This window comes from Leptinotarsa decemlineata, unplaced genomic scaffold (genome assembly GCF_025532065.1).
Source record: "Leptinotarsa decemlineata unplaced genomic scaffold, Ldec_3_MD MMD2_P_RNA_scaffold_1, whole genome shotgun sequence".
Classification (NCBI taxonomy): Eukaryota; Metazoa; Arthropoda; class Insecta; order Coleoptera; family Chrysomelidae; genus Leptinotarsa; species Leptinotarsa decemlineata.
The window spans coordinates 845,768-867,435 of record NW_027412523.1 but is presented as its reverse complement, the minus strand read 5'-3'; the positions used below and the strand labels follow the sequence as shown (position 1 = coordinate 867,435).

Sequence of the window (21,668 nt, the reverse complement as noted above, 5' to 3'; positions counted from 1 at the left end):
ACAAGAGAATAATAAGTTCTTAGGACACTAAATTGAACTTTGGATGGCATATCAGCCAGTTGTGTAATGAGCTTCCAAGAGGCTGCTTTGCCAGGTGTTGAAGTTACTGGTTTGGTGGTTGAATGAAACTTCAGTAATATTCATCACTACACCAAAGGTTCCAAACAGTGCATCACAAGTACATAAGATTTATATCCAATTCAGTTGGATACCATTCAGCAAGAAATGCTAACTTCACCGAGTCACACCTGTGTTAGGAAATTTGTTACTGGGGAGGGGGCAGATTTTCCCCTTGCGACTTCTACCTGATCCCAAGCTTGAGAAGACCCATCAAAGGACGACCTTATTTTTTAACAAACGTCATATGAAACGAGTTACATGTATATCATTTTTCTGCACTATTAAACTTATTTGGGTCTTCAGTTATTCAGTTATTTTTTCACATTTGTTATGAAACCTTCATGAACAAACACAGTAATTGCCACACGCAGAAAATATTTGAATATCATTGTTGATATAAAAATATAATATTGGGAAAAAAATGAGATGTATGAAAATATTTTTTATATTCATTTCAATCAACCACAACAAAATACAGTTTTCTTGGCTAAGTGTACAAAATATTATATACAAAAACAATATCAACAACATGAATAACAAAACAATTCAGAGACTAATTTTGAAGATGTTAATTTTCTGTTCTAGTTTTTTCTTAATTTTAACAAGGCATTAAATTCATAGTGTCATAAAAGCACCCACCAGGTGCATTTATGACACTATTCATTGTCTTTCTAGTTTTTTTAATCGTTATTCAGTAATATGCTCAGAAATTCGACAGCCTCTGGAGTACTATTTTTTGGCAAGTAAAATTGCAGTTCTTGAAGGAATGTATACCTGAAAAATAAGCATTTTCATTAAGAAATTACATTTTACTAATCATTATAAAAGAATATTTGCAAAATATATAATGTCAATGGCAATCCGGTTTCCTGCAGAATGTTCAATTGAAATAAAGGCTTACTTCATCATTATTAATATTTCTTGTTACCATCATGACCTAGACTGACGTAGGTCTCTTTCATTCCAACACGAAACAAACCCTAATCCTTACTAAATCAACAAAATGTATGTAAATTTTCCAGGGCACTTCCCAAAGATGCAAATATAGTTTTTTCTTGTAAAACCTTAGAGACTCTAATTCGTCAATATTTTCTTTCACTCGTTAATGGATTCCAATGAGATTCGGAGTTTTGTCAGATGTATTGTAACAACCTATTTCATTTTAACCGTCCATTTTGATATAAGAGGGCCCCAGGGTATCGATTGCACACGAACGCTACATGGGCTAAGGTCGTCCTTGAGCCCTGTGATCTCACGTACAGCTCTCATCATTCAAGACGTGTTTAGACACTATGTACTGCCAGCTGGTGACACGTAACTCATGAAGAACGATTGACAACAAGTCTCGATAATACTATCTAACAAGATGGCAAACTGTTGACCTTTAAAGAATATACAACATATGAACACCTGGAAAAGCAACTTAACATATTTCACCATCCCTGGAAACCTACACTGAAATATTTTTCACGTATAGTCAGTGGGCATACTTGAAGACTGGCTATAAATCAAATCATCTAAAAGAACAATTCGTTCAGGCCAGCCTCAACACCCTACACAGTAGGTTAATGGACTTTATGTTGATGATATACACTACCTTGCACTGACGAGTGGCCAAACAGCCCGAAACCGGTCTGCCAGTGTGTTCCAATAATTGAAAATCTATTGCGGCAGTTGTATCGCCAACAGCATATGCAGGAATAACTTCAGTGAAGAATCCTGCACTGACACCTGTCGGATATAATCCAACGCCCTTCGTGGTATTAGCCAGGGGAGTAGTTGTTTTCTGATAGGTGTCAGTCCATTAACCTACTGTGTAGGGTGTTGAGGCTGGCCTGAACGAATTGTTCTTTTAGATGATTTGATTTATAGCCAGTCTTCAAGTATGCCCACTGACTATACGTGAAAGATTTCTTTCCTTTTACGAGGAATTGGGCAAATTTGGATATGCAGTTGGTTACCTCGTTCACAGGCAGATGGAGCGACGACAAACCTGTTGTTTGTTGTAGCCTTCAGCTTAGTTCGAGGAATGATACTCTGACGGAATTTGATTTTCAATTATCGGAAATCATCGACTTTATGTTGATGATATACACTACCTTGCACTGACGAGTGGCCAAACAGCCCGAAACCGGTCTGCAAGTGTGTTCCAATAATTGAAAATCTATTGCGGCAGTTGTATCGCCAACAGCATATGCAGGAATAACTTCAGTGAAGAATCCTGCACTGACACCTGTCGGATATAATCCAACGCCCTTCGTGGTATTAGCCAGGGGAGTAGTTGTTTTCTGATAGGTGTCAGTCCATTAACCTACTGTGTAGGGTGTTGAGGCTGGCCTGAACGAATTGTTCTTTTAGATGATTTGAAATATTTTTATATGTATCTACACACATCGGAAAAGTCTAGGGATATTTTAAAAAATGGCAATAATTTTTTTTAGATCGCTTTAGGGAAAAAAAAGTTGACGGGTGATTATTAAACGAATGTAACTTACAACAAAATTTATTAAATGGTCAAAAATACTGAGTGCGCATATAAGCAAAACTAAAAAAAAAATATGGCTCTTCTTTGGCACCCGAAAAAAAATCATAATACAAAAAAAATTGGAATCAGTACAAAGTATGGCCTCCACGCTGGTTTATTACGGCTCTACATCTATCGTGCATTGACAAAATGAGATTGTCAATGTCTTTGCCCATTTGCCCATTCAGTGATTAAAAGCTCTCTCAATTCAAACGTTGTGTGAATGTTCCCCATATGCGGAGTAATTCTTCGTTGAAGCATGTCCCACACATGCTCGATGGGATTCAGGTGCGGTGATTGTGCTGGCCATGGCAATACATCAACTCCTTCCTTGGTGAGCCAGTCAGTCACTAGACGCGCGACATATGGACGAGCATTATCGTCCATTAGGTGGAAGTTTTCACCAACAGCACCAGCAAACGGACGGACGATAGGTAGAAGAATGGTGTCGAGGTACTGTCGAGCTGTGAGAGAGCGATTTGGAAAAACGAGATCGGTTCTGCCGCCGATCATGATTCCGCCCCATAGCATTACTGTACTACCTCTGTATGTGTGGACTTCCTGGACGTGTCTCAAACGTTCATTATTTCCAGGTCGTCTCCACAGTCTTACTCGACGAGAATCTGGATGAAATCCAAATCTGGATTCGTCTGTAAACAAAACTGTGGCCCAATCATTTGCATCCCAGTTTTGATGTTCTTGACACCACTCTAATCTTCTACCGCGATTGCCTCTCGACAAAGGTGGACATCTAAGTGGCCTTCTGTTGTGGAGATCTGCTTCATGCAGTCGATTTCTGACAGTATCACGACCAATGGTTACCTGGTGCGTCTGCTGCAACACATTAACCAACTCAGGTGCTGTGATTGTCGGTTGTCTTCTTGCGGTTAAGACCAAAAATCGGTCTTGAACTGCAGTTGTAGCGCGTCCTCGCCCTGGATGTTGTTCGGCTGGACTGCCAGTTTCACGGAAACGCCGCCACAATCGACTGATAACACTTTGGGAGACCCCCAAACGAAGAGCTACATCATTTTGTCGCATGCCACCTTGAAGAAGCCCTACAGCTCTATTCATCTCAGCCAATGGTAAGTGATGGCGTTCCATGTTAAAGCACAATATTTCCAGTTTAATTGCTGAGCAAGAACTGCATAGAATGTACAAACTCGACACTTTCAGATTATTCATTTTAGCCGAAAACCTACAGTTTGTAAAAAACTTGATAAAAGATTAGTTACCGTTTTTGCAGGCTTTGTTCAACCCATAGAAATCTACAGGGTGGTCGAGTGTATCAATTTAATCGAAATTAAACGACTTCATGTATTTATTTTTATGATATTTAGTATGTTATAAAAATATCCCTAGACTTTTCCGATGTGTGTATATATAACCTACTGAACATGAGCTGAATAAAAAATTCGGAAAGGTGTTTTAATGGTACTTCAACAAAAATGTTTTCAAAAAAATTTCTGTAGGTAGACGCGAAACAAATGATACATCGATGAACCATACAATTCCACGTGTTTTTTTAGGGGAAAAAATTTGTAACATCTAATTTTTGTGATTATTAATAATGAAATCAGACCATTGAAAGGTGACCATATAGAAAAATGAACGTGCCTGACGGACCAAAAAATATCCTTCTATTTGGGCCATAAACATGTTGAGTTGAATAATCTGCTTTCACTGGATGTTCACCTTGAAATCCATGAACATAATTATTTCAAAATTCAGTTGTTGTTATTTATACTTCTGTGTGGTTATTAGATTATTTGATGCTTCGAGAACATTTTTTCAGTGTATCTGTAAGAAGTGTGATTATTATGGAAAAGTTGTTGCATATTTAGACAATAAAGGTCAGCACTAGTAATGATAGAATCATGAAATGTTTACTAGTTCTCGATTACAGATAAACTAAGAAAAGATATGGTATAGTGTTGACGTGACATACTTCATAAAAATTAAAAATGACTTAACAATGTTCGAACCACTGATGCATTATTACATTAAGTGGAACACAATCGAAATAATATATACCTGAATGTAGTTTCTCCTTCCAGCAAATTCTTCGGGATGCGTGAAAAAAGTCACCGATTTATTGATTCTGTCGAAACCTCCAAAAATTTTGTCATCGGAACTCAATAAAATTTGATATTCCCCCGGTACTTCAATCCCCACCCTGTAATCAGCGAAGCTCTTAGTTGGATGGAAGTTGAAAACAAACAGCAGACCCGCTCTCTCGAATGCTATGGTTTTATCACTCTCATGTTTTGTGCTGACATATGCGGGATCGGCAGCTAACCAACCATATTTACTCTCAGTATGGTTCATAGCCGCATCCCACTCATTCAGGTACTTGTACTTCAGTGAGTCGTCATCTACCAAGTTCCACTGCCTCCTGGCGTAGTGATAGGAGCTGTTGTTACCTTCCCTTGGAAAATCCAACCACTCGGGATGTCCGAATTCGTTTCCGATGAAATTTAAGTAGGCCTCTCCGCCCAAGCCGTGTGTCACGAAGCGGATGAGTTTGTGCAAAGCTATTCCCCTGTCGATGATTGTAGAAGGTTCCGACATGGTGCTCATGTGTGTATACATTTCCTTGTCCATCAACCTGAAAAAATGTAGCAACGGTAAAAAAGTGAGTGGAATACAAAATGTAGATGTTCGCCACGTCTTAAGCAGACGAAGCGCTCCAGAAATTTGGAGAATGACACAATTGAGGCTGACGGCGACCTAGACCAAGTCGCAGCCGATAGGAGAAAACCAGCGTCGTCCAACGTTAATTTTCCAGGGGATATTTCACAACAATAACTAACTATTTAACTGTACAATCACAAATTATAAAAGTGAATAACAGGACATACGTAATTCAGTATTATTACATATTGAAAAACTTAGACCATGAAACAATTTTATTGGCATGAATTTGTTAATGGTGATTCAGAATCTAAAGAGTGTCATCACATTTCTAATATTCTCTGGCAACTTATTATATGCTTTTGTACCTATTTTCCAGATCAAGATTGCCAAGTCGAGGTAGATTAAGTTGCTAGATCTAATTTTATGTGTGTATACATCATAATACTTCGGGAGTGTGTTTCTTCTTTTGCAAATATGACAAACTTCATACTGCTACTAGTTAATGAAAAAAGGCTAATGGTTTGGATAAAGGTTTGCAAGTAAGTCTATTCGTCATTTTATAATAGCTCTCGATGCTCTTTTTTAAACAAAGAAGGGATCTTGTGCTGCTTGTATTGCTTCCCATTGTAATATGTCAAATGTCAATGTCAATAAGAATTTCTTATGCAGTTACTATCGATAACATTGCAAATATAGGGTATTTCGATATATTTCAATGTTCACCTTTCATCATAATAAACTCATGTTACTGCCACTGTGGTTTATCTTCTAGAGCAGGAGTCTCCAAACTTTGAAGCCTTCAGGCCATAATGATTTTTTCAGTTTGTTCCAAGGGCCAATTTCTGCCCTTAACTATATTTCTAGACTAGGATAGTCACAAAGTGCGTAACCTAAGTAAACGTACGCTTTTTTTGCATTTCAATTATTTTTGTATATTTTGACACTTAACGACATCTAGTGGCGAGTAGTGGTACTATGTACTATCTTTTTCAGCTACCCGCTAGGTGGCATTAAGCGTAATTAAATATTTGGAATTTCCGCGTTGGTTCGAGAAAGTTCTGGTTCTAGCTAGTGTATTCTGATCACCTCGAGATGGCAGTAATAATTGCATATAAAAAGGCTAGCGGCGCAACTGTGAGTTAGTCTGCGTAGGAAAGGCGAAGGAAGCGAAACTGCCTGTTGTGAAATAAAGTAACACCCGTTAATAAAAGTATTTTGATTTGACTTATTGTTTTTATGTGTGATTTGTTAGTATGGAAAAGAAGCGAAAAATCGACAGTGAATGCAGAACATTCCAAGAAAAATGGAACTTTCAGTATTTTGTGATTGAGTCCAGTAATAAGGCGCTATGTTTAATTTGTAATGAAACCATAGCTGTTCTCACAGACTAAACATTAAACGACACTATGAATCGAAACATCTTCAAAGTTACTCCAAGTATACAGGAAGTTTGCGGAAGAAAAAATTTGAAGCCTTGAAACGCGGACTCATATTGCAGCAATCTTTGTTTACCAAAGCGAATACTGAACAAGAGTGTGCGACTCGCGGTGTGTGGCTCTTGAAATCGGAAAACGTGGCAAACCATTCACCGATGGAGAAATGATAAAAGAATGCTTGATTGCAGTAGCCGAAGAAATATGCCCCGAAAAGATAAATTTATTTAAAAGTGTCAGTTTGTCAGTAAACACCGTGGCTCGGAGGGTGCAAGACATCGCAGAAAATATATCATCTCAACTGTCTGACAGAAATGGACATCATGAGTGGTTTTCTCTAGCATTGGATGAGTCAACGGATGTGTCAGATACTGCTCAGGTGTTGATTTTTATTCGCGGAGTAGATAAAAGCTATGAAGTGCATGAAGAACTTCTTGATATTGATAGTATTCACGGCACGACAACTGGGGCAGATATTTTTAAGGGAGTTGAAAATGCCATTAATAAAAAGAACCTTCGATGGAGAAATTTGAAATCTATAACAACGATGGAGGCAAAAATATGTATGGTAAAAATAAAGGAGTGGTTGCACTTGTGTCAAAGGCTGTAGAAAATGATGGTGGTTCAAAACCATTAGTCTTACATTGTACACATTCATCATCAGTCCTTGTGCGGAAAATGTTTGGATATGTCTGAAGTTCTAAAACCAGTCATATCAGTTATCAACTTCATCAGATCCACTGGGCTGAATCACCGACAATTCCGCGAGTTTATTCAACAGATTGGAGAAAATGATTTACCATATCATATTGCCATACGCTGGCTTAGTTGCGGAAAAATTAAGCGCTTTCTTGAACTTCGAGCAGAGATCGAATTTTTTTTAATGAGAAGCAGCGCCCTTTTGCCGATTTAGAAAATAGTGAATGGATGTGGAAGTTAGCCTTCTATGTCGATTTGACAAATCATATGAATGAACTGAATTGGAGATTTCCCTGATTTATACACCAATATCAAATCCTTCAGGCAGAAAATAATACAATTTCAATCGCAATTATGTAAAAAATGTTTCACACATTTTGAAACATGTGAAATATTCAGCCACACTACAGAGACTGAATTTCCCGTCAAGTTTGCAATCGAAACTTTGAGTGCTTTGAAGATAAATTTTGATACTCGTTTTTCAGATTTTGATGTCATCGCGAATGAAATTAGGCTTTTTCGAATCCTTTTGATTCTGATATTGAAACCCTGGCTCCGGAAGTCCAAATGGAAATTATTGATTTACGGTGCAGTGATATGCTTAAGAACAAATATCAAAATTCATCTTTGTTGGAATTTTATAAGAGTCTTCCACTGGAACAATTTGATAATTTGCATAAATTTGCTCGTGGGTTGTTTTCTGTTTTTGGTACTACTTACTTGTGTGAGAAAACGTTTTCCAAGATGAAGTGCACAATGAATGTTTGCAGATCTCAATTAACCGATGAGCATCTCAAATCTCTTTTGATAATTGGTACAAGTAAAATTGATCCACAACTACAAAGTATTGTCGGTGGAAAATCACAATCACATAAATCTCATTAGTGTTTTTGTTTTACTGTGATTCATTTCAATTATTTGTTAGTTATTAATATGCTTAAACTTAGATACTTAAGTTAAGTTTTCTTTGTCATCATTTCTGTCGTTAAGTTTTACCTTGCAAGTAAATAAAACCGAGTAATTATCATTCTGTTTTCTTCTTCAACTTATCACAGCAATAGTAACAACAATTAGGTAATCATTGGCTGTCGCGGGTCAGATTGATGACACTGGCGGGCCGGATTTGGCCCGCGGGCCGTAGTTTGGAGACCCCTGTTCTAGAGTCTTTCCTAGAAAGTTTGCAGACATGTTCCATTTACTTCGATTAGCATATTGATTTAATGAGATAAATCACTCTTGAGATCCTGTGTTTTCACTTGTGCACTGGTGGTAGCACATTCATTTTTTCTAAACTTAAACAACGATCAAGAAATGTTTTGAAAATTGGTATTGAAGGGCAGAAAATGGCGTCTCAAGAAGTATATTATAGCAATACGTTGTTGAATGAACGCACCAGAAAGCAATAGTTTTATCCCCAACTAAAGCTTGGTCATGAGATTCAGCATAAGCAACATTTGGTTCCATCCATCGCCTGTTAGTCAAAGTATGTACCAAGTTTCCCATATTCCAGTTCTCATCAGGTACATGTTTTAAAAGTTCTATCCACTTATCTGGAATAGCCATGGCCAATCTAAAAAAAAAACATATCTGATGAATTTCAGTTCAAATTATCAAAACTCATTCATGAATGAAAAGGTTGTTTCAAGAACGATTGATCAAATATATGATACATAAAATACAGTTTAATCCATGTTATTATATACAAATTCAAGGAATGTTCAAATGAAAACAGAAATTTCAGTTTTGTAAAAAAATATTTGTTTATTCGTCTACATTCTACATCATTGTTGTTGCCTTCAAGTAGCGACCATTAGATATTATACACGTGTGACAGCGTTTCTTTCAATCCTCAAAACACTTCACAAAAACTCGATCTTTGGAATAGCTTTCAGCTCTTTCAGCAATGCATTTTCAATGTCATCTCTGCTTGTAAAAGAACGGCCCTTGTTTGCTGCTGTTTATTTTTGGAAGTAGGAAAAAGTCACAAGGGGACATGTCTGGAGAATATTAAGGCTGGGGCATCGTTATAGTATTGTTTTTGGCAATGAAGTGTGAGCAGGTGCATAGTCGTGATGCAATAGTCATGAATTAATATGAGGATTTTTTTGGATTATTTTACGCAAATCATTAGCGATTTTTCTGATTGACGATCACTTTTTCCAGGTTTTCATCAGTTGTTGATGTGTTGGGACGTCCAGGACGTTCATCATCTTCAACGTCTTTACGGCCATCTTGAAAATGCTTATAGCACCCGTAAACTCTTGTTTTATTCATAGCAGACTATTCATAGTTCTATGTTAACATTTCACATACTTTGTTAGACTCAATTTTACTTTTCATGCAAAATCTGATTCAAATTTTTCCATCTTTTCGTTTTAACAATCGAAAATAACAGATACTTGAAAACACGTCTAACCTCAGCATCTGTGTGTAGAGTTAAAAGGAGGATATATCAAGGAAAAAAACCGAAAAAAGTCTTGTATCTTTGTTAAGTACTATTATAGACTTACCTATAATCAAATCCCAAGCACCCCTCGGTGACAGGACGGCAAGTACCAGGCATACCAGATACATCTTCAGCAATAGTAATTGCATCCTTATTAAGAGTGTGAGCTGTATAATTTGCCAACATCAGGTATACCACTCCTTCGGTGTCAACACCCATATCGAAATAATCATCGTAGCTACCACCGAAACCCTGCCCAATTCCTCTTGAATGATACAACATCGAAGTGACTCCATCGAATCGGAATCCGTCAAACTGGTATTCCTCCATATACCAGCGAATGTTGGAGAGGAGAAAACGCAAAACTTCGAATTCAGAGTAATTAAAGAGTCTGGAGTCCCACAGGCTGTGCTCCCCTCTTGACCCGGCATGGAAATATCCTTGATAAAGATAATATTAAAGTTATAACAGATTACCAAAAGCTAGAAGAGAATACTAGAATACACGCTACAAAGTATTTACACTCATAATTTTTTATACACTGAAAAAACAGTTCACTGTTAATCAATTCAATTCAATTCAATTCAATTCAATTTCATTTGGAATATGTTAATATACAATTTATTAATATTATGGTTAGGACCACTAGGAGTTTGAGGAAAGCAGCCTAAGCGCAGGTGGCTTGTAATGTGCTTTCGTCTGTCTCCCTATGGAAGTACTTTAAAAATATATCAGGCACAAAGGTAACAAAAGATTGAATAACTGTTGCAGTTGTATTAGTGAATAGACAGAGGAAGCTGGTATATTTTATGAGAATAAGTACCTATAATTATCTATACATCAAGGTTTACATAATATTGGAAATAGGTACACATACACTGAAAGACACATTGGAAGATTAGAAAATGTACTGAGTGATATTTCTGGGTTATTGGGTATGTTTGAATAAACTGTTTATACGGGTATTATTTAAAATTATGAATTCTTTTGTATTTTTTTTATACTTTAAAAATGTGGTATTTATCTTTATTTCAAGGGGAAGCATGTTATACAGTTTTGGAGCGAAATAGTAAACCGAACGTTGGGTATGACTTTTTTTGTAAAGAGGTATATCAATGGATAAATTATGTACATTTCTGGTGTACTTTGTATTTGCCTTAGAATAATTGATATTGTTTGAGTATATCCATATAAGACACTGGTGTGCATACAAACTTCTTATATCAAGCAGATTAGTTTCAGAATAGAGTTTTTCTGTATGAAATTGTCTGTTTTTTTTCAACATTATTTTTATAACTGTATTCTGGAGCACCTGTACAATATTTAGCACATTCTCAAACATTCCACCCCACACTGTGATACAATATCGTATAACTGACTCAACAAGAGATTTGTAAACAATAATTAAGCTTTTTTTTGTGAGTATATCCCTGAGTTCATACATTTTATAGCTAAGATGTCTAAGTCTTTTTACTATATATTGCAAATGTTCATCCCATCTCAGATGTTGGTCCATTACAACTCCTAAATACTTTAGTTTTGTTACTTTTTCAATATATGGACATTCACAAATGGTTTCAGAACACTTTGGCATATGTAAATAAATTTTTTGTTGGACAGGTTGGTGGTTGCTCAGAAGAGTGAAAGTAATAAATTTCGATTTTTCAACATTAAGGTTGAGAAGATTGTTACTTAACCAAATTTGTATTTTACTCAAACATTCTTCTGCTACTTTATATACCTGTTGCCATGTATCACCTGTACAGATAATTGCAGTATTGTCAGCATATGATATGAGGTGCCCTTTGAAATTATTTATGCGACTTAAACTATTAATATATGCTAAAAATAGTATTGGGCCTAAAACGGTACCTTGAGGTACGCCACTAGAGATTTTAGCCAGTTCACTAACATTGTTACCTATTTTGACCCGTTGGGTTCTACAAGAAAGATAATCTCTAAAAATATTATTTGCTGGTCCTCGTATTCCATATAAATTCAGTTTATTCAAGAGTGCTTCATGAGAAATTGTATCAAAGGCCTTGGCCAAATCAAGAAAAATTGCAAGACACTTTTTTGAATTGTCTAAGGCATCCGATGCTTGCTTAAATAAATCTAAAACAGCTAGTTCAGTATTACTTCCATTAATGAATCCATACTGCCTTTCTGTTAATACCTCATTTTTTTGAAAAAATTCCAGTAGGCGAATTTTGAGGGCATGCTCCAATATCTTCGCAAAATTATCTATTACAGAAATTGGTCGATAGTTGCTGGGATTGGATTTATCACCAGATTTAAAAACGGGAGTGACTATGGAATATTTCCATTGCAGTGGTATTTTGCCAGTTTTGAATATTAAATTGATTATATAGACAAGGGGTTGTACCAAATACAGGTGTAGAGTTTTTATAAGTTTGAAACTAATTCCATCGGGACCAGGGGCACAATTGTTTTTTAATTTTGATATAATGTTTATAATTTCTTTATCATTTACCGGGGTGAGAAATATTGAATTTACTATTGATTTGTCGTTCAAAAATTGTGGGGTCATTCTATATGATATATTTATTTTTTTAGCCATTTCTGTACCAACACTAGCGAAATATTCATTGAAAACGTTTGCCTTTTCCTTATCTTCCCTAAATATCTTATCTTTTAATTTGATTTCCCCTATATTTTTCTGTTTTATATTTCTATTAGTTATTTCATTGATTGTTTCCCATGTTTTTTTGCAATCTTTACTATTTTCGTTTAATTTATTTCTGTAATAGTAATTTTTTGTAATTCGTAATAATTTACTCAATTCATTTCTATACCGCTTATATTCATTTCTCAATTCTGGGTTCATATTTTTATTCATTTTCAGTTTCAGTTTATCTCTATGCTCTATAGATTTGATTAAACCTACAGTAATCCACGGTTTAAGTTTGTGCGAAGATTTTTTTTTACGTATGTGTCTTGTAGTGCAGTCTTTTAAATGTTTTTCAAATTTAGTAATAAAGTTATCATAGGATTTTTGTGATTCATTGCAATTTATAACATCAAACCAATTTTCGTTTTGTAACACATTGTTAAGTTTTGTATAGTCAATGTAGCTATAGCTATGGGATGTGTTTCTTTCTATCATCGGTTCGCTTCTCGAATCGTGTTTACTATTCTTTGACAAAAAAAGGCATGTAGTCATGTGGTCTGAAATATTTGTTCCAATTACTGAGGGTGTGGCTTTTATTTTTTCTGCAATTTTATGTTTTCTAATATATATGTGATCAATTAGTGTTTCTGTTTCTTCTGTTATACGGGTAGATTCATTTATGTAGGATATAAATCCATTTTCTGTTAGGATATTTACATAATTGATTACGTCATTTGAAGTTTTATCCAAAAGGTTGATATTTATGTCTCCTAGAAAAATTTCTATGTTAAGGTATTTCAGTGTTGATAAATATTCTGATAGTTCTCGTATATACGTCTTAATATTCGTGGATGGTGGGCGGTAGGAAGCGGTAATCCCAATTGTTAAATTGAAAACTGTCAATGTTATTCTTAATAGGTTAGATTCTGTCATATAAAATATTTTTGGAAGAACCGGTAATGTATCTTTAACATAAATTATGACACCATCATTTTGGTTGAATTTTGATTCATTATAATAAATAGAATATTTTGGAATATAAAAATCACTCACCAATTCTAAGTTCCAACATTCAGAAAGAACAATTATATCCATATAATCATATTCCTCTTCTATATATATCATCAGCTCGTCAACATGTTTTTTAATGCTCCTAATATTAAAGTGAAATATACCAACTTTCTCTTTGACTCCTTTAACATCCTTACTGCAAATACACTCATGTATTGTGGGGAAAAAATTTGTTTTTATTTCCTTTTCATTATCTAGTATTTCTAACAAATCTGTTATCATATTGTGAGTTTAAAAAGTAACAAAAGTTGAGAATCGAATATTATATATATATAAAAAAAAGAAAGCTAACTGAAAAATTCGGTAGTAATATGGGGTACATCTAGTTATTTTGTATATTCTATGCTCACTCAAGAAAAAACTTTTACAAAATCATTTGCACTTTTTATAATAAAAATTTTATTGTTATAATTAATGAAGATTTTCCCAGCTTCCGTCCACACTTGCTTCATTGATGTTTTTTCGATGGATTTCATTAGCAATTCAACCCGTAGTCTGGTTAAATCTTCTCTTACTATAACTCCTGTTCCTTTCAATAACTTTTTATTGTGATATATCTTTTGCCTCAAATCATAACTTTTCAGTTTCAAGAAAATACCACGTATTTTATTATTTGCTTCTGATTTACCGACTCGGTAACAAACTTCTATATCATCGTCTGTTATTTCTAGTGGTAAGTAGGAAGTGAGAAGTTTGATGACTTCTTCTCTTGTATTTTCTTTATGTTTCTCGGATAAGTTAAAAATTCTCAGCGAGTTCTTTTTTGTTTCTTGTTCCATGATATCCATAGTTTCTTGAAGGTTTTTATTTTCACGTTCCAATCTATGCAGTGTATCATCCTGTATTTGGAATTTTGCTTGGTATTCATTTTTAATTTGGGAATGTTCATTTCTTATCTGTTCGAGTTTTTGGTTCATTTCATCCAGTTTCTTATTGACGGTTTTTGTCACTGCTTCAGACACACTGGCTGCTATTGTTTTTATGAATACCTGATCGTTTAGGTATTGTTTAAAAGCCATATTGACTGCACTTTGGATTTCGTCTCGAATATCTCTTGTTAAAACCATGATTTTCAGTTTCACACAAAATAATATTATTAGTCAACTAATTAGGCTGTTTCTTGCAAATGTTGAAAATTTTTAAAGCACTCTGTTAATATATATTCGACTTTTAACTAGGAGCACCCTTTCATGCACTACTCACTGTCGGCCATACATACTACTCATTAATAGAAATGAGCTGTCACGATGAAAAATAGGGTTAAATATCCTTCGTTAAATTTAGTTTAATTTTCCTCTTGAAGATGATCACTTGGTGATTGAAACACGTGTAACAGTTTGGTTTTGGGATAAAACTCCAGTAATATTCATTACTACACCAAAGGCTCCAAACAGTAAAAGTAAGTAAGTAATTAGTCTTTATTGAATAGGAATAATCCTAATATTCACAATACAGTGTCATTATTTTTCGAGTTTGAAAGCCGTGGATTTTTGGAATTTGGAAGATATTCCAAAAATTTCAAATTCGAAAAACAATGACACTGAAAACCTCAGCCGGGAAAGTCTAAACCATTTTGTCATTCACAATACAAAGTTATAATTCTACAATAAATGATTATTAAGTAAATACTATATCAAAACATAATACAATAAATGATTCCATGTATAAATTTGGAACAAAATACATTATTAACAATAAACAAAGTAAGATTGAGATAATACAAATATCAAAACTATACAATAACTGAAAATCTATAATGCAATATAACTACATTCATAACAATCACAGATATTTTGAGAGTTTTTTCTTGAACAATACAAGTGTATCACATTTTTTAATTTCATTTGGAAGGTATTCATATTAAACTAAACCTCGTATGAATAGGGAGTTCATACTTTTTCTGGTATTAGCTCTATCCACATGAAAATTGTTTGCACTTCTAGTACAGTATTTGTGGACCTCATGATTAAACTTGATGAATTGTTTGAAATAAGTTGGCAGCAAACCTTTGACAATTTTAAAAATGAAGATCATTGCTGAGATAGTCAACCTATTGGATACTGATTGCCACTGTAAAGTCTTCAACATATGGGTTATTGGAGTATATCTATTACATTTTAGGATTAATCTCATCTCTCGATTTTGAAGTTTTTGTACCCCAAGGTATTTGAATTGTTTTACAATTTCAATTTTTGTATTTTCTATAATTGAAGTTATGTTATCTTTATCTATATTTTTTGTCCTATTGTAATTAGAAGTGAACATAGCTTTTTTTTTTGTACATTAAGTTTCAACTTATTTCCCTTCAAGGTTAATTGATTCTTCATTCCTTTTTTTGAACAGAGGTCGGCTGCACTTTAGTATTTGGGATAACGCCCACCAGGGGGGGTGGCTTATCAATCGAAAGAGGACGATGAGAAGAACACAATGGTATGGGTTTTATCGCGAGGAAATAAGAGGAAAAAAATTTGAAAAATGTCAAAATTTTCTGACATGAACTAACCTAACCTAACCTACCCTAACCCAACCCAACCCAACCCAACCCAACCCAACCTAACCTAACCTATGAAGGATATGTCCACAAAACCGTTAACCACAGTAAGAAAGGCAAAGGACGGTTCGTCGATCAACAAACCGGTGCACACACTCAGACAATAGAAGGAAGTTGGAAATGGTTGAAACACGATTTGGAAGAGCGTGGTTACAGTGGTGATGACCTGGCCATGCACATGTGCGAATATCTCTGGCGTCGGGAAGTCCGTCACAATAAGTTGGATCCCTTCTTAGAACTCATCAAATGTATAAAAAGTCAGTTCAAACCAAAATATATGTAATAGAATAATATGAATAAAAAATATTTTTTGTCATTTCCTCGCGATGAAACCCATACCATTGTGTTCCTCTTATCGTCCCCTTTCGATTGATATGCCACTTCCCCTGGTGGGCGTTATCCCAAATACTAAAGTCCTGCCCAAAGGTCTCCACACAATCACCACTAACTGCCTACAGAGTATCATCTGCCCAAAGATTAATAAATTCACAATTAACAGAGCAGTTGATGTCATTCATGTATAGTATAAATAGTAGAGGTCCAATTACACTACCTTGTGGGACACCTATATTTATCTGCCTTGTAGTAGAAAAATGGTTATTTATTTTCACAATCTGTTTTCCATCACTCAGGTAGCTTTCTAACCATTTCAAAGCAGTTTATTTAATTCATAATGCCTCATAAGTAAACCATTGAACAAAATCTACTTGATTACATTCAATCTAAGGCTAACACAAGGTTTTTTGTAATGATTTCGTTTACTAGCATCAACAATTTGATTTTGATTTTCATTGAAAAAATAAAAATTCTTTACATTCGGGTATTTTTCGAGATTATAGAGATCTTTCAGCTGAAAACTAGATTATCTAACTTCATCGTTACCAGAAATTTAAAGTTTTAGCTAGAAGTTTTTTTTTATTGGAAAAGAATTGAAGAATTGTGGTGTATTCAAAAAATTTTCATATTCATTTCCCGATTACTGCTGGTATGGAAAAAATTTCAACTGATATTGATCTGTGATCTCAGATGATGATATCTACAGGCTTTGTATTTGCTTCCATATTCGAAAAACTAGATCTTGTCGTTACTCTTGTATCTTGTGAAACAATACTAGAGTCATCCACTCAAAGTAATTCTTCTCTTCCATTCGAAAATTTGTTGAAATCTATACTGAAATTACATGCTATCCCGTTCCCATTTGATTTATCAGCATTGTAATTTTCTAATTTGAAAAGGTTATATTTTTAGGAGTGACTGATTTTTGGGAAAGAAAGTTTTTGGTTTTCTACTGCTCCATTTTGATACAGAAAAAAGTGGGAATCTTCCAAAGAAAGGAAGGAAGTAATCAATTTTAAAAGAAGCAACTGTATACATAGATGTGAATATCATGCAAAGAAGTAACTTTCAGACAAAAATCTGGAAGAATAAGCCTTCTGGGGTGTTTACAGTGTCATCCCATAAAGTTTCACAAGTTCAGTTTGTAACTTTCGTATGAAGAGATATTTCTGATTTCGCAGGGTTAACAGGTTAAGGTAATGTCCAAGACAAGAATTAGTAGCTTTTGTTGCATTCTCTAAAAGTGCATACCTGCATCTGTTCCATCAAATTGATTTAGACCATCCATCACGTTTTTACTGGCATGAGAGTGAACCAAATCCAATAAAACTACCAAGCCCAACTCATGAGCCCTATCCACTAGTCTCTTGAGTTGATCTGGTGTTCCATACCTGCTTGATACTGCATAAAAACTGGTTACTTGATAACCAAAACTAGCATAATAAGCGTGCTCCATGACTGCCATTAACTGAATACAATTATATCCTACAAAAAATAAAGATGAAACATAACGATTCTTGTAGGGTTAAAGTTAAATTGAAATCATTATGAGCGTCATCATTGAAAAATATATTGCAATTGCTTATTCTCACCTTGTTTAACAATTCTTGGTAAAACATTGTCTGTGAAATTATCATAAGTGCCAACTTTTAGTTCTGATGTAGCTATTCCAACATGGCATTCGTAGATTCTCAAGCTCTTTGGACGAGGAACTTTATTATTTTTGAAAATGTATCTCTGAAATATACCGTTTCAGTGCAAAATAATAGATGTATATAGTATTTCATAAACTTAGAGCCCGCATGAATATTAGAAATGAGTTTATTGTTTTTTAGGTATGTATACGAGATTGTATTGATATCAAAGTAGACCAGTTTTATAACAAAATATTCTATTTCCATAGCAATGAAGAATAACTTACTGAAAGTGTCAGTGCAGAGTTTTACATCAATCAGAATGCACAATAAAATTTAAAAAAAATATTTCGACATAAATCGTGTGAATTCTTAGCAATCGATGTCCTTCATATGCAACGACCCTGAAAAATTGGATTGCCAGATTAAAAAAGATACAAATTTCCCATTGAAGATGAAGACAGATCAGGAAGACTTGTTTTTGTGTTGAAATGAGAAAAATTTCTGTAAAATGGATCCCCAAGCCAGACATTCAATCAGTGCTTGTACTTAATTTGCTTCCATCGTAGGCTAAGAATGTATCATTTTCTATAAATGACTTCCTTTGAATGTTGCAATTCATATAAAGGTAAGAGAGTATTGGTCTCAACAATAGATATTTATATTACATACATTAAATAATGTATTATTTACGGCTTATATGAATGATTCACTTACTTCAGATTGTGGAGGATTCCAGAATTTTTGTTTATAGATTGTTCCTTCAGATTTTGGAGGTTCCACCACATATTTTGCAAATGGGGACAATCTATCCAGTTTACAGCCCTCATGATTTTCAACGACGACCTGGTAAAAAATACTGATTGAAAAAACTGTTTCGGTATTTGGTATCCTTTAATACTCAAAATCTAGAACTTAATGCATATAAGACTCACAATATATTACCTTTATTTCTGACAAATGTTTAATAGCAGGCATTCCATTTTGATCAGGAGGCAACACAAATTCCCATTTTCCATAATCTAATTTTTTATAAGGATGACTATCTCTATTCCAACCATCTGAAATCCAACCACAGATTGGTGAATAGTCTTTCACCAATATAGGCTTAGAAATTAATGTTTTTACTCACTGAATTCACCAGTCAAAAATATTTGCTTAGCTCCTGGAGCCCATTCTCGACATATTATGGAATTATCTGGTTGGACATTTAGCCCATAGTATGTATAAGCTTTAGTAAAGTTTTCTAAACCACCACCATTCTCTTCAATAGATTCTAGAAAATCTTTGAAACAAGCATATCTAAAAAAGCAAACAAAACTTTCATCAACTATTATTGATGATTTTTAAAGCTTTTCAAATCTAAGTTAATAGATCACTCAAAAAACAGGTGGTTGCTAATGACCACCTGTTACTCACTTCAAAAGTTATTAATGGAGAATTAAAAAATTTACTAATAAAATTGGATGCATTACCAACCACTGTTGTTTATAAAATATATTTCATTTACAAATACATTACATTATTCATACTACTAAGATTTAAAATGTAGACCACATGAAAGTTTTCTCAAACTTTCTAGATATGATTGATTACTAATAATATTTATAATCTAAGTATCTTGTGATATTCTTATAGGTGAATTTATTGGTAATGTAAAAAATATATTCTTTGTCTCATACTCTATTATTTAATACATTATTATGAAAAAGTACTTGGTAGAGAGGATAATGCTTGGAAAATACTCTTTTTTGGCTTGTGTCCTTTCTATAAGTATTTGTAAAGAAATGAAAAACTTTAGAAAGAGTGAAACAGATTTTTTTCATCCAATACTTCAAAATTACCATTAATAATTTACTCATTAAAATAATTTTGAAATAATATGGCATGACAGTGATCCAAGAACATTAACACATACGAATTTTCAGTAAAAAATGAATAAAATAAAAAGTGAATATTGGTAATAAAAAGCATGACCTTCTCAATGTCATTTTTTGCTCACCTTCTTCTTATTTCTCTTTCATATGGTTTTAAATAACCATCCCTTTTCAGAAGGTTGTTAATATGTGGAACCTCAACTTCCATTGGGTCCATTTTGCTGTATTTTCCACCCATTTTGAGGTTGCACCGGTAGTAAACTCAGCCCCCTGATGAAAATAGTTCCAGTAAAAATCTGCTAATATATCAACGGTTTGGTGAGATAATGAAGAATCGGTGTCAAAAAGTCAAATTATTTTTTGTAATCATTTGAATTATGATAAGACCAATTTTCTTTCATTGATAAAGTAAGGTTATATCAATTAACATTTCAAGGTCATTTTTCAAATTTTGATCTTAGGACAAAGACAGCACTCCTAATTTTCTTTCTCTTTCGTTGGTCAGTGGCATCGACATCGACATACAATAGGTTATGTCGGTAGTCAGTGGCCTCTAAGGACAAATATCACAGAATAAAACTATTCTGTGCAAATAATTATGCCTGAACAAAAACATCTAACATGACCTTAAGCTTATAATAAAGTGAGGGGGTAAAAAAGGGATTTTATGTTAACCAACCGCCGTCCGTCCCCATACAAACAATAACACTCAAAGGGAGCACAGGTCAAACGATATGCAATGAACACTCTTCATCCCAGAGTTGCGATCGAACCAACATTTACAATAAAAGTAGTGTCATGAGTGGAACATACTAATCAACTGTCTGTATTATAAACAATGCATGTTAATTTGAAAATTTGTAATCGGTTTATGACAGCTGTCCTAAAATTTAACTAAGATTCATCTAAAACTGGGACATAATAAAAATTGTTCCTAATTGAAGAGATTGATACTAATATGATCGATATTAAGTTGGCGAAATTTGAAACTAATCTATTGAAATAAATTAGGATTCTCATCTGATGAAAGTGTTAACAGCGCTGATGCGTCGGAAAAGTATTTTTATTGGACTCATTTTATGCCATAGCAACAAATTCTACTATTTACAAAAATATTGTTCATACTGAAAAATCAGCCGAGTTCGCATTGTCAAAAGTGAAAAGATAATCAAAAGTTTACATCAAGATATATGACAGTCAATGGATTCGTCTAGGATGAAAAAGCAAAAAAGCAATGTAAAACCAACTAGATCAATAGACGATATTCTACTATGTCAGATGTTGAGTAAAATGTTTAGAAATGAATGATATTCATATACTCAACGCATTTCAAAGAGCAATATTATTTCTGCTAATTATGATTTCATTATATTAGTTCTTAATAATATGCAAGTCTTCAAAGTTCATTGAAGAGGGATTTAATATTTAAATAGAATCTGAACTGTCATTATACAGTGTAATTATTCACCTAAGGAAAAAACTTCAATTCTATCCAACAGCTGGATTCACCATTTACCCTCTAATATTCAGTGGTGAAGCGACTTTAATAGCTAGACTCAGCACCACATTCAACAGTGAAGCGTCTTCAACCGCTGAAAGCGAATAATATTTCATATAACCATGACCTTCACTGTCTCTTTGCTTTTTAATTATTCGTGTTTTCCTGGGAAGGTGCATTATTAGCCAATCACTTAGTAGTTGAAAAATA

At 34.1% G+C, this 21,668-nt stretch overlaps 1 protein-coding gene across 1 annotated transcript; it reads right to left on the bottom strand.

The window, feature by feature from the left end:
- Positions 1 to 549: 549 nt before the first annotated feature.
- Positions 550 to 20,429, bottom strand: AGBE (1,4-alpha-glucan-branching enzyme). The gene is made up of 10 exons (XM_074170444.1): positions 20,086 to 20,429; positions 19,216 to 19,385; positions 19,029 to 19,144; positions 18,801 to 18,929; positions 18,042 to 18,186; positions 17,701 to 17,934; positions 9,924 to 10,299; positions 8,807 to 8,983; positions 4,679 to 5,252; positions 550 to 894 (listed from the first exon to the last, which is right to left on the bottom strand). The coding sequence occupies exons 1-10, from the start codon at positions 20,196 to 20,198 to the stop codon at positions 850 to 852; spliced, it is 2,079 nt and encodes a 692-aa protein (XP_074026545.1). The 5' UTR covers positions 20,199 to 20,429; the 3' UTR covers positions 550 to 849.
- Between the last annotated feature and the right edge of the window lie 1,239 nt (positions 20,430 to 21,668).

Excerpts from the sequence above, each read along its gene's own strand:
- AGBE (XM_074170444.1), bottom strand. The coding sequence starts at position 20,198 with ATGGGTGGAAAATACAGCAAAATGGACCCAATGGAAGTTGAGGTTCCA. Across the intron at positions 19,386-20,085 it reads GAAAGAGAAATAAGAAGAAG|ATATGCTTGTTTCAAAGATT; the intron begins GTGAGCAAAAAA and ends TTGCTTTTTTAG. Across the intron at positions 17,935-18,041 it reads ACCAAGAATTGTTAAACAAG|GATATAATTGTATTCAGTTA; the intron begins GTGAGAATAAGC and ends TATTTTTTGTAG.